The following is a 14,344-nucleotide window of genomic DNA, read 5'->3' as shown; positions in this document are numbered from 1 at the left end:
CTGTGCAAATCCTTGAAGGTAGAGCCTACATTTCAATGGAGACCTCAAGATATTGGAGATGTCAAAACTATGAGTCTAGAGTTGTGGGCATAGAAGAATCTAGCCTTAGAGATTCTAAGGGTTCCAAGGGCCCCAGAGATGGAGGGCGAGTGTTACTCAAGCCTTTTGGAACCCAACTGACTAAATCACAAGTCCAGATGCCAGACACGGAGCCGCAGGATTTGGTGGCTGCTCTTATTGATTCTGGTTTTGCTTTGGTGTGATTCTTTCTTGCTATATCCCAGTTTTTCCATTTGGGGATGGGAGTATTTTTTCTGTGTCATTATATGTGGGAGTTATTTAACCTGCAATGTGGAATTTTGAAGTTTAATTACTGTGAGGATTTTTAAAGCTGGAGTGAATGCATTTTATATTATAACTTGGTCATAGCCTAAAGGATCAAAGGGTAGTAGGATATGGTTTAAAAGTGATTTGTCTGGGTGCCAACTGGCAATGGGTGGACTATGAAGATTGGTATTAATTATCTACTTGACAGAATCTAGAACCACCTAGAGATGGCTTTCTGGGCACATCTGTGGGGTTGTGTTGACTGCACTAATTGGTATGTGGAGACTTTTATGAATTGTAGGCAGGGCCATTCTCTGGGCAGAAGATCCTGAACTATATAAAATGGAGAATGAACTGAGACCTGCATGCAGTCCTCCTTCTCTGCTTCCTTCTTAAAGATCCGAGGTGGGCACTCCTATCACTGTGTCCTCCCTGACATAACCTGCAAGTGTGAACTAAATACAGTGCTTCCTTTTTCTAGTTGCTTGTGTAGTGACATTTTTTCAGAGCAAAGAAAAGAGACTAAAACACCAGTTAACAAGAATTTGACAAGAACCTTAGGCAGACCTCACTAGAAGGAGGTCCTCTAAGTAAAATCCTAAATGATCTCAGAGAGTAGTCACAGGAGGATCGTGCTGAGAGACATGATAAAATTTGACTCAACTTCTCTTGTGTATCTTAACTTGTAAAGCAACCCCCTAGACATCATGCTGTGAACAGAAGGTAGAGTAACAGCAGGGTAACATCTCAAGCCCAGCACATTAAATCAGAGAGGACACTGCCATCTCATACTAGGATGGCAGAGATGGTAAGAAGGCATATGAAAAGCCTTCAGTTCAATCTCCAGCATGGGATGGGGTGGGCACCAGGGAAGAAAGAAAAGAAAAAAGAAACTCAACTAAATAGAAAACCCCGAGGCTCTCTGTTTAACATTTGTGCAATGTGAAAAAGGACTTAGGAAAACAGGTAAGTGGAATTCTTGCGAGAGATCTGTACTGAAAAGTAAGGTGAGGGGGGATTAACCTAGCATTTATAAACGCTCTCAATAAAAAACACTAGGCTTGCAAAGTAAGAGATTATCAGAAAAGGAACTTAGGTAGAAGAACATGAAAAGACAGAAACAGTAAACTCTGAAGAACAACACTAATACAATATAGAGTCTCAGAAGCCAAGCAAACTGAACCAAGAATTTGTGTCAAAGATCCGGGCAGGACTGAACCGGAGGTTCAGAGCAGGGCTGCCCTTGCACAGGCTCTGTGCTGGGCTCCCAGTCAGACAGCTCACAGTGCCTGCAACTTCAGCCACAGGGCATTTGATATTCTTACCAGAGGCATCTTCACTCACTTGCACATACCATACACAAAGACACATAAAAACGTAAGTTAAGATGAAAGAAATAATTTTAAAATCCAAGTTTGGACACACAACTATTGGATTTAGCACAGTGGAGAACAACTGTAATATTAACAAGTGCAGTTTGGGTGGGAGATAGCAGGAAAGTTAATTTAAAAAGACAGCAAGAGTAAAAGAACTGAAGATACAAGGTTTACAAAGTAAACGAACCTAGACACAAAGTATAATGGGCTCTACTTTAAGAGACAGCAGAGCTGGCATGATGGCACATTCCTTTAATCCCAGCACTGGTTCTAGGATACACTCCCTCCCCCACCCCCCCAATACCAGAAAATAGTGTACAAAGTAGCAGCATGAACACTAGGGAGAATTTTTTAAGTGAGAACTAACATGTCTGTCTGTCTGTGAATGAAAATGATTCAGTATATAGGAGAGAACTGATCATTCAGGACAAGAGATCAAAGAACTCCTAGAGTGGGAATCCTGAGTAGGCGGAAAAAAGAAGGAGACTCACAGACAAGAAGACACAATAGACTGTAAGCAAAAGGGAACCTCACATCTCCCTTAAGCGGAAGACAAAAGCTGGAGGACACAGTGGTCAAGACTAAGAAGGAGAAGGTATTAGGTGGTCTGTGGTAATAACCTATGGCAGAATGAAATAGTGAAAGGCACATGGAATGTCTGCCTGCCTGGAGCATGGGGGACTTCAGATGAGGCTAGCTGCCATTTTCAGGACACAGAAGAGCCAGTCCGTTGTTTCTAAGGATGGTTTTAAGTTTGAGGAAAAAAAAGAGATATTGAGGTTTGATTGTGACAAGAACACATGACTGGTTCTGACTAGTTATGATGACAAGGAGGAAGACAGAACATTTGGAAACTCCTCCCTCTTTCCTCCTGAGGAAAACAAGACTAAGTGAGTGGAAGCTGAAAAGGAAAGCAAATTCCTAGAGGTGGGACACTACAAAGAAATAAGGGTGACAAAATGCATGAAGTGAAACCATAAAGGCTAAGTGACTGGTCCTGAGGGAAGACTCATGGGAAGATCACGATTAAGACAAAAGATGCCACCTCTAAGGGGAAGGAGATATGGCGTCATAACCTAGACAATGAAGTAAGAATAAATTAAGAATAGGCATACAAAAATTTAGACTCCTTACATTTTTATAAGATAAAAGTATGTTATTAACATTAAGGAAAAATATGAAAGTAATGTACCAATTTTTCAATGAAAATGAAAAGTGTAAAACTACTTAAAATAAAGCTTAATTAGATCTCAGTTGGCAGCACATACCTGTTATCACAGTACATGGGAGGCTGAAGCAAGAGGAACAGGAGTTCAAAGCTACCCTGGGCTACATAATGAGACACTGTCTCAAAGAAAGAAAACTTAATTAAGACATGCTGTGATGACGTAAAAAAAGAAAAAAAAGAAATTAGTATAAACACCTACATATACATGTGTATACTAATTTCATATATATTTGGACAAGTTGTTACTATGTTTCACTTAATGATTTTCTTAAAAAGCAAAATGAATACCAAGTAATATAGACTTCCTTGTTCTAAATCTTGAAGTTATATAAGAAATATAAAAAGAATAATTGTTAAACAAGGCACAATGTATAGAAATTAAGAGATGTTTCTAAGGTAGAATCTTGAGAAATATGTTATCTAGCTCTGGACAACAAGTCCTGTAGTTCTCAAGCAGAAGTCACTCTACTGACTATGAATAAACTCTGCAGTACACTACTGCTCAGTACTTCCCTCTCCTAAACAACAACAACAAATTGAGGACAAAAATAAGGTTAAAAAATCTCAGTACTTTTCCTAAGCTTAAATTCAGAGATATCTTTGTATTGTAAATGTAGAAAAGTAATTTTCCTGAATATTTTTGGTGTGATAATAATGGAGGTTCTGAGTAAAGTGTTGGTGGGTCTTATCCTACTTGGCCCCTCTCTTGTCTAGGTTAATTACTAAGCATGGTTAAATAATCACACTCTCTAGTCCTAGTGCAGTTCACCCAGGGTGAATGTACCCAGGGCAATGTAACTCTCTTACCAACCAAGGCCAGGAACTACTCTGGATGCTCTCCTGAAGGAGGCGCTCACACAGCAAATCACTGAAAGCACATCTATTATACACATCAGTCACACAGGTCCCTCCCATGCTATAGAACCAATCTAACAAATTTTCACACGAGCTATCAGACAAGTTATATGTGATGACTTATCATGAACACATTTTAGAATTTAGCACATTTATTTTTTAAATGCACAATCTATAGACCAGTTTATAAAAACAAACATATTTAATAGAAATGTGTAAGGTATTTACTGACAAAATAGGAATATTTCTCTTTTTTCTAACTCAAGTAAAATAAAAAAAATTCATACTTACTTTGAACTTAAATACCTCTTAAAATTAAGAATAAATCAAATACTTCAATAACTCTCATAAGTGGATAGCATGTCCTCGGTTTACCTTACTGCCAATGATTGACCGAACTTCATCATCTGGTGATGTGGGAGTCCCAGATATATCTGGGTTACTGTTGCTAAGGCTTCGAGACCGATTTAAGTTAAGGCTCGCAGGTCTCACTGCAGACCTTGCCATTGTGGCATAATGCACTGATCCTCCCAAACCCCCGGGACCTAGAGTTGCAATAAAGAGCACATAATTAGTAAGAGAGGACCCCCTAAAATAACCACTTTACAAAATTCCACAAAAATTATAAATTGCTTTACTTTCTAAATGAAAATTAACACATATTCTTTTTTTAAAAGAAAGAAATAATTAGAAGTAAAATCACTCAAGATCCATTGACAGCTATGTGAAGTTCTACTTTGTAGCAGTTGACACAAACCATATGGATCATAAGTAAAAATCATTGTCTTAAATGTTTCAATATTTCATGAACAGTAAAAAATAAAACAAATAAGAAACATACAAACACCACCTTTACTCAACATAGTTGTGTCTTGGACACAAAATATGGCAGCTGCTACTGCTTCTGTTCCCGTTTTGCTCACACTTTCTGCTCTGCCCCTTGATATATGGTCACTACAGGGACATCCAGTTCATTACCAACATCAGTTAAATGAAAGTATGTCTTTAATTTCTCTATCTTCATAAGTGATGTGAAAAATAAAAAATAGCATCTTTGTTTTACATCTCACAGACACACACACACCTAAAGATAATTCTAAAGAGCCTCGATTATAAAAACAAAGAATTCCTTTGTCTGAATACAATCGAGCACTATTTATAAAAGCAAAAATAGCCAGCAATTATATTCATTATATGCATCTTTTCTGTGCATGTGTGTACACATGTATATTCTATGAACATGTTTGGCTTCTTATGATTGGTTTTGAAATCAAACTCAGGTCCTCATGGTTGTATGATAATCTTTTTACAGAATAAGCCATCTCCCCAGCTCTCTCTATGTCTTTGAATTGTAGAATATTTTACAATGTCTTATTGAAGATGATACAAATCTCCAGCTAATTAATGTGTATGTGTTTTTTAGATCAGGGCAGGAAAAGGGTTACATGTCAAACGTGCGAAATCTTACTACTGAACTAAACAAAAAGGCAGATGGAGACGCATTCTGGGCGCTGTGCTCCGGAAGTACCTCTACCACTCCCAAGCTCAGAGTCTCAAGTTAGAAAGCCTAAAATACACACAGTAAATCATGGGGCAGGAGAGAAGACCCATTATTTCCTATTTTCACAGCAAATAAAAGAAATTCTAGGCTAAAGCTTAAACCAGTAATGTTGCCAATGGCTGCAAAGGGGCATGGACTATCATCACTAGAGCTGTGTGACTGCTTGTACAGCAAACAGGTAAGCAGTTTCCAAAGCTCAATAATTAACAAATTAAATGGAGACTCAACTATCCCTCACAAACACCACTATCACCAACATTATACAAAAGACAAGAAATGACTTGCGGCTTTATTATTTAGAAAGCTTAAGTTATTTTACCGGTCATGAAGAAATTGGAATTTTTCGAGACAACCAATTTTTATATTACTATAGACATTTTAAGGTTAATAGAAATTAGTGTACAATGTGCTTCCTTTTTAAATTTCATTTTATTTTATATTTTATTAGATATTTTCTTTATTTACATTTCAAATGTCATCTCCTGTCCTGGTTTTCCCTCGGAAAACCCTCATCCCCTCCCCCCACTCCCTGCTCACCAACCCACCCACTCCTGCTTCCTGGACCTGGCATTCCTCTACACTAGGGCAAAGAACCTTCATGGGACTAAGGGCCTGTCCTCTTACTGATGACCGACAAGGCCATCCTCTGCTACATATGTGGCTGGAGTACAATGTGTCTCCTTAAAAATGTCCAAAACCACTCTGAATGACAAAGAAAATAATAAAGACTATTAATTTTAACAAGAAATGATAAAATGCTTTCAGAGATGGATGATGAGACTGTCAAGGTTCACTTCCAATAATTAATTTAGCCAACTCTCCAAATCAACTTAAAGGAAGATGTATATAAATGATGTTTTAAAAGGAAACATATCCCTTCGATGGCTAAGCCAGCGAATGTTCCTTAGTAGAGAGTGAATAAATGTGATGAATGTGTGAATCACACCATGGACTAGCTGAGTACTTCAGTCTTGGCAAGAACACTTCATGAAAGAGAGTTTAGTACTAAGAGGAATAAAATACCTGGCGAAGGTGAATTAGGGTAAGTATTTGGCAGGCGGAACACATAATAGATATACGATGCGAGAAGGTTGTTTCTGCCATGCTGGTCATGATTTCCTTCTAAGTTTTTGTGAAGTCGATTTATAATTGATGCCATAGCTTCAAAAGATGCTTGCCCTAGATTAACTTTTCAAAAAGAGGAAAATATTTTTGCGTTAATGTTTTTAGATTTGCAGTTCCACAGGAAAGAAGGCTCTGTCCCTTTTACAAAAGGCTATAAACAGAATGGTAAGATATCTTACATGTATAAGATATAAAAATACTGTACTGATTTTGAATTTTGTACTAGTTCAACAGAAAGTATTCTTGTAAATTTAATTTGAAAACTGTAAATTAAAACAAAGATAATTAGATTAACTAAAACAAAAACACTGCCCAACAGGAAAAAAAAAAACTATTTTGAGAGGTAATACAAAGCACAGAGAAATCCATCTTGTAGACAACCTCAAGAGTGAAATTCTCATTTTAAACATGATTCTAAAAATCTAAACAGCATACAATGTGCACCTATCACTTTTAAAGAAATTTAAAATAACAATGAAATTATTAAAAACAATAATATGAAAAGAGAGTAATAGGTAACAACTTGACTGAAATTATCAACTCTGAAAGAATTAGAAGAGGGAGGGGCTGTAAAACTGAAGGCAGCAGAGCACCTAAAATGACAAAACACCACCCACACCACCCTCCATGTCGACACATTGCAACAATTCTTTAAAACCAGGGGATTCCGACAGCACATTGAAGAACTAGGTAAGCAAGAGGCCACCAGAACAAGGTGTCAGTTCTGTGATTATTCATTTAATCATGACAGAAAACTATGGACAGCTAAATGAGGCCAGGCAAGTTTCTTGAAGGTTAAATAGTGAAATGGCCATTTACAAGATAATGAACATGGACTGAACTAGGAGGAGAGCACAGAGACAGAATCCTGAGACAGCTTAGCAACTTCCTGGTTCCGGGGTAAGTCCTTTATTTCTTTCCCCTCATAGTAATTATTCCAAATCAACAGAATCCTCTCCAAACCCAGGTCCAGGGGCTGGAGAGATGCTCAGGAGTTAGGAGCACTGACCATTCTTCCCAAAGACCAAAGACTGACTCCTTCAACCCACATGGTAGCTCACAACCAACTTTTAACTGCAGTTCGAGGGCATCTGATACTGTCTTCTGACTCGACAGCTACCAGGCATGCATGAGGTACACATACATTCAGGCACTACACTCATACGCATAAAATAACAAATAAATTACATTTAAAAATCCATCTTACTCACTTAGCAATTCTTACCTTCTATATCACTCAGAACATGTACAAAGCATGAAAGGTCTCAAATCTACCTATAAACTTAATAGAAAGTAAAACTCCTATCAGCTTCCCAGGAAAAGCAATATCCCTTCCCCAGGAGAAATCTAACTTCACTTTCATTTCCTGAACCTTCGTCAATGGTTAAATCGTTTCTCACTCCATTATCTTGTTTTTGGTTTTTTTCTTCCTATCTTGCACATGATTTATCCCAGTAGGTAAAGATGCTCACATTAACTTTTTATTTTCAGCTTATGTGTACAAATGTTTTGCCTGTATGTATGTTTATGTATCATTTGCATGCCTGGTACCTGCACAGGACAGAAGAGAGTGTTAGGTCCTCTAGCTGGAGTTGCAGGTGGCTGTATGCCTCCATGAGAGTGCTAGGAACTGAATCTGGATCCTCTGGAAGAGCCACAAGTGCTCTCACCTGCTGCACCATATCTCAGCATCTTCCAATCTACTCTTATGCTTCTCTCAACCCAGCTTTCCCTTCTAGCCGAACTTCTTGATTTCTTCCTTCATTAGACCAAACTGTTCTTAAAATCTTTATCAGTGGACACCTGTTAGGTATGAGATATACTCTGGAGCCTGTTGCTTGGGCTGAATTTTGGCTGTGGTAATAACTGAGTGACTTTAGACAAAACTTGAAACATGTTAGCCACTGTGTTCGTCTGTGAAGGGGTGATTTGAATGAGAAGGGCCCCCACTTGAATGCCTGGTCCACAGCTGATGCAACTGTTTGCAAGGATCAGGAGCTTTGTTGGAGGATGCGTGTCACTGGGGTTGCGTCCATACCATTCCCAGCTCTGAGCTACTGCTCCAGCACCATGCTTGGCAGTCTGCTGTCATGCTCCCTGCTATGATAGTCACAGACTCTATCCCACTGGAACCATTAATTAAATACTTTCAAAGGACAGTTGCCTTGCTCATGGTAAAGAGTAACCAAGACAGACTATCCAAGCAGGCTGAGAGGATACATACAAAGTGAAAATAAAGCACACAGTACTATTTTGATCAGTGCCTTGCAATTTATTATTTATTTTATTTCTAAAATCTCAAAAAAGTACTAACTTTTTGTTTGTTTGTTTGTTTTTTTCGAGACAGGGTTTTTCTGTGTAGCCCTGGCTGTCCTGGAACTCACTCTGTAGACCAGGCTGGCCTCTGCCACACTCTCCGGTCGAGTCAGCTTGACAGGCTGAGGCTTGGAAGCTACTCATGAGGCAAAAGAGTTTCACGGAAACTCAGTCCTGAAGTCTGGCGTTCTCTCTAACCCATACATTAATTTTCCATTCCCACCTTAGTCTAGTGTGTGGATCCACGTGCTCTCTTTTTTATCCTATTATAAGTGCCTTTTAAGATTAAATTCTGACATAGCTAAAGCCAGTGTTCCAAGATCCCAGAAGCTGCCAGAACTTAGAATCCTGTGAGAAGGCAGCAAGGAAGTTAATCTATTCAGTAACTAATTAAGCATTACAATAGACGGAGCCAGTGGCTCAACTGGTCTGCAGAAAGAGCCTGGGAATCTCACTGAGATAGAAATCTTTAGTACAGGCTACATTGCATACCAAAAGCAAGTTGGTATACTCTCCAGACAAATGGAGATTCTCCAGATAAGATAAGAATTAGCAAGGCCAGGCTGGTGAGATGGTTCAGTGGGTAAGAGCACCCGACTGCTCTTCCAGAGGTCCAGAGTTCAAATCCCAGCAACCACATGGTGGCTCACAACCATCCATAACGAGATCTGGCGCCCTCTTCTGGAGTGTCTGAGGACAGCTACAGTGTACTTACATATAATAAATAAATAAATAAATAAATAAATAAATAAATAAAAGAATTAGCAAGGCCTAGGAATTTAGGAATCTGTGACATTGCATTATTCTTGAGGCCTGCCAAGAGCAGAACCCCCTGGTGCTATTAACACTAAAGTGTGAAAATCTTGCCTATCACTAGGCTGATCCTAGGCTGGACTGCTTATCTTTATTGTAAACATTTACTTGGTTCCTGCAATTCCTTTCAGAAGTCATTCCTTTGTATCTGGTAAACTTCAATGTACCTTGCCTGATGTGACTTGCAACCCCTTGTATTCTCTGTACTATAAAAAGTCTGATGCTCGACCTGAAAAATACATTCAGATTCAACACAACCTCTCCTGTGTGCATCTGTCTGTCAATTCATCCAACGCTTTGCCCACCTGCCCGAGAGACCCGTTCCACTCAGACACAGGGACCCAGAGGGTTTGTGGCAGGCCTCAAACTCAGAAATACGCCTGCCTCTGCCTCCCAAGTGCTGGTATTAAAGGCATGCACCACCACTGCCTGGGCCTAACTTTCTTTTCTTAAAAGCCATCCTAAAAGTAACCGTCCTCTGTCCTTGTTCTATCCTCTCACCTTAGTATTAGGGGTTTTATCACTTTGGGTAAGAAGCTGTGTATAAGCCCATCTCTGCTTTAGATCCTTCTACTTTCAACCACACAGTGTATTCTGTGTGCACTCATGCATGTGAATGCAGGTGCACTCATGCATGTGAATGCAGGTGCACTCATGCATGTGAATGCAGGTGCACTCATGCATGTGAATGCAGGTGCAGGTGAGTCACAGCACAGCTGTGAAGGGTGCACATGTGCCGACAGCATGTGTGAGCTCAGAAGTTAACTGTCTTCTACCTTGTTTGTTTTGGGTTTTTTCAAGACAGAGTTTCTCTGTGTAGCCCTGGCTGTCCTGGAACTCACTCTGTAGTAGCTGGTATCAAACTTATTGATCACCTGCCTCTGCCTCCTGACTGCTGGGCTTTAAGGGAAGTGCCTAGCTGGGGTTGTTTGTTTGTTTGTTTTGAGTCAGGGTTTGTTTGTTGTTTTTCTTCTGTGTGTGCCAGAGTAGCTGACCCATTAGCTTCCAGGAAGTCATTTTCTCCAACCTCCACTTCCTAAAGTAATACAGGCACTGCAGACACCTACTCTATGCATTTGGCTTGTGTATGGATGGGGTCTTGGAAATGTGAACTTAGGTCTTTCACACTTACTGCACTTTTACCCACTAAGAAATCTCTCCAGCCCTGGGATAGTGTGCCTTTAAAAGTAAAATTTGGTCATGTTCCTTTCTTAACTGGAACCAGATCTCTCAAAGGCTAATATTTCCTGGTTTCCTAAAGTGTGATAGAAAAGCCTACCTCTATCTCCCCTTTTGTACATCAATCACCTTTTGCTACCAACCCTCTACTTTATAGCTCATTCCTTAAAAGTCTTCCCATAGCTTCCCAAGTCCTTTGTGTCTGTGTTACATCAACGTGTCTCCTTCTCCTTGAAGAGTACTTATGAAATTCTCCTATTCATCTTTGAGTACCCGACCAAGAACTTCCTCCACTAACAAGTGTCCTTAAAAGAATATATATCTCAGAATGTTGAGCAGACATATCCTTAGTGCTACCCATTAATAAATGTTAATAACACAGTAGCTAGTGTTTCTTTCTGGCTCAATTTCTTCCCAAGATTTGTATTTGGAAAGGGTGAAATTGAGAAACAATTATATATTTCAGAGTACAAAAGAATATAGATATAGTGATTTTGAGAAAACAAAGAGAAGAGCTATAGGAAATAGAGGATAACAGATGGATGAAGATGCAAAATGCTACACCGTATGCTCCGTAAAATATAACAGGACTTTCTGTTGGCAGAATAGATACACTGTATGCTCTATAAAATATAACAGGATTATTTTTTGGCTGCTTTTCTTAACTACTCTGTGAGAGCTTAGCAGCAGGGATCAAGCTTTGGACAGTGTCAATGAATATCTGATTTATCCTAAGTGCTTAATAAATATTTGGTGACTGAATGTTAATTTGTTTTGATAGTTTGAGTAAAAGTCTATATATATATTATCACTTCCTATCACATACAAGTCATGCCCTCCCACAACAAGCACAGCAAACAGAAATCAGGATTCTTTTTAAATCTAAGTTAAAAATGCAAAATTATAAATTATAAAGTTCATGATTCATCCCATGTAAATGTAGTTACCTATTTGGCCAGCAATCACAGGCGGTCTCACAACTAAAAGTATGAGTTTATCAAGCAGAAGATGAAGAAAGCGGACTACGGGTTCCAGCTGTGAGGAATTCAAGGCTGAAATGCTGCTCTTCAGTTCACTCTCTAAGTTGTTTTCCATGATCCGCATGTCCCCAATTCGGACTGGGAACATGTGTTCATCCAGAGCATTGACAAGAGCAAAGAATTTGTCTAGATAAGGGTCCTAAAACAAAGAACAAAGAGCTAAACAATTCTAACCACATCAATTCCACCTCAAAAACTACAAAACATTTAACATCTCACATTACTTGATAATGCAAAAAGCTACAAACAAACATACACACTGTTCCCAATGTCATACATCTCTTCTTACTTGTTGTGAAACAGCCATCTCAAATTCCATCAGTTACTCAAGGAATCCTTGAGTGATGAAGGACCTCACTTGTAGGTGGAGCTTGCCTAATTTTTGGAGCTCAGTTCTCATGGCAGGTACTTTAGCAAGCAGTGCCTGTTACTAGCTCACTGTCTCATAGCTCCTACCCTACCTTCCTTCTCACATGGTGCAATACGGGAACTAAATTCTCCCACCCATGCTACTCCCTTGCAGCTGTAGTCATTTGGGGCTTGATGGCCTGAAAGGCTCTTTCTTATATTCCTGGTCGGGGCTAGATGGGCAGGATGTGCAGCAGGGCAGTGGTGGCTCTGAGGCTCCAACGGAAGGCACTGCTACCAGGTCTCTGACACCACAGAATGCTAAGCTACATGTTCTTACAGCAACGGGTCCTCTCCCCAGAGCCTGACTGTCAGTCTTCAGGAGCTTCCTTTGGCCTTCTAAGATTCCTTGTTGATACTTCTCTGTCTGCTATCTGTCGTTATAGAATTCTTTTAACATTCATTTAATAGTAAATCATCTTTAATATTTTGAACAAGTCTGCATGGAAAATGTAATTAATTCAACTTGTCTGCTGTTATACAATGTCCCTCCTTACTGCTAGTAGAGTAAAAAACCTGAACCAAATGATCTCTAAAAATTTTCCACCTGAGATACTTGACTCTGACTTAAAATGAGCTCGAGAGCTTTACAACTCTATTTTGCCATATGCTAGAAATTAAAAATAAGAAAAAGGCCCATAATTGTTTAAAATACATCAGTCACATTTAAAAGACAAAGTACGTAATGGTATTTAGTGAAAAAAAAAGTCTAAATCTGTTTTTAACTAACATATATTCTTAAAGTTTGGCAAGACAACAGAAATGCCATATGTTCAGTTCATCTAAGTGAAATCTGATTATAAAGAAATACTAAAACTCACTTGTGTATGAATGGATGAAACAGCAACAACTTCAACATTAAATACTCCTTTGTGGTTGTCCACCCACTTCATACCAGGTAGAGGGACCTGAAATAAACCAAGCAGAGTGTGCATAGGCTTGCAAAGGCTTCATGACTACAAGTACTATAGAAATACTATTTTTATTTATTCTTTGAGAATCCCGTACATGTACACAATGCATTTTGACTATATCTATCTTCCATTCCCTCCTCCCAACTCCCTTGGAGCCCCTCAATACAAGCCAAGTATATACAGTGGACTTCCTGCTACACACAGCTAAAATTTTGGGCAATATTAAGAAACTGAACATGGAGACTTTAAAAGGTGAAAGAAGAGACAGGCCAGCAAGCTCAGCAAGCAAACACCCAAAAGCAGGTTTCTTGTATTTATTTTTTTTATGCTTTAAAAAATCCAGAACTGGGTGTGAGAGAAAGACACTCCAAAGAGCCAAAGAAGGAACTCTGCCCTAACTAGCAAAGCCCATCATACTTCAGCCATTAACCAACAACCACCCTTGAGACTGATGAAATCCACACAGCCTTGAAGTCTTGGACTATATGAGGGAGAACACAGCCCCTCCTCAGCTGTTCTTTATGTAGAGAGAGAACCTAGTACAGCCGGTAGTCCCTTTTCTTTCCTTTTCTTTTTTTCCTTCCTTTCTTTCTTTCTTTCTTTCTTTCTTTCTTTCTTTCTTTCTTTCTTTTTTTTTTTTTTTCAAGACAGGGTTTCTCTGTGTAGCTCTGGCTGTCCTGGAACTCACTTTGTAGACTAAGCTGGCCTCGAACTCAGAAATCCGCCTGCCTCTGCCTCCCAAGTGCTGGGATTAAAGGTGTGTACGACCACCGCCTGGCGGTAGTCCCATTTCAAATTCCCACATGAAGGTCGAGATTCAATCCCTCGACTGAGTCAAATAATAAAGGTCTGGAACCCAGCTTTATTTTTCAAAAATATTTTCCCCTTTAAAAATATGCAGGTAAAATATATAACATACTTATAAATTCAACAGGTCCACAGTCTGAGAATTGGCAGCATAAATATCAGGGTACTTTTAAAAAATGTTATGTACATTTTTACAACAATCTTTTAAAAACTGCTAATTTAATGAAAATTGAAGGCAAATAAATATGGAATAGGGGATATAATAAAAGATGCAAGTTATTAACATTCCAGCTCTTGGATCAATAGATTTAAATAGCAATTATAACATAAATATTTTGTATAAATGTTATTTTATAGCTAAAATAATAAAATAGAAGTCACCACTGTCCACCAGT

At 38.9% G+C, this 14,344-nt stretch overlaps 1 protein-coding gene across 5 annotated transcripts in view; it reads right to left on the bottom strand.

Moving 5' to 3' along the window:
• The window catches only part of Dock7 (dedicator of cytokinesis 7), a 196,552-nt gene that overhangs the window by 69,443 nt on the left and 112,765 nt on the right, over nucleotides 1-14,344 (bottom strand). For all 5 annotated transcript variants that reach the window (XM_085839169.1, XM_085839170.1, XM_085839171.1 and 2 more), the window contains exons 19-22: nucleotides 13,050-13,136; nucleotides 11,728-11,959; nucleotides 6,371-6,535; nucleotides 4,162-4,331 (exon numbers count right to left, since the gene is read on the bottom strand). In XM_085839169.1, coding sequence (XP_085695295.1) covers nucleotides 4,162-4,331; nucleotides 6,371-6,535; nucleotides 11,728-11,959; nucleotides 13,050-13,136 — 654 coding nt within the window. The remainder of the gene's footprint in view (nucleotides 1-4,161; nucleotides 4,332-6,370; nucleotides 6,536-11,727; nucleotides 11,960-13,049; nucleotides 13,137-14,344) is intronic.

The sequence above is a fragment of the Mus caroli genome, unplaced genomic scaffold (assembly GCF_978045245.1).
Source record: "Mus caroli unplaced genomic scaffold, Mus_caroli_1 scaffold_6, whole genome shotgun sequence".
Lineage (NCBI taxonomy): Eukaryota > Metazoa > Chordata > Mammalia > Rodentia > Muridae > Mus > Mus caroli.
Note: the sequence above shows the minus strand (reverse complement) of the source record. Positions and strands in the feature narration are given on the sequence as shown.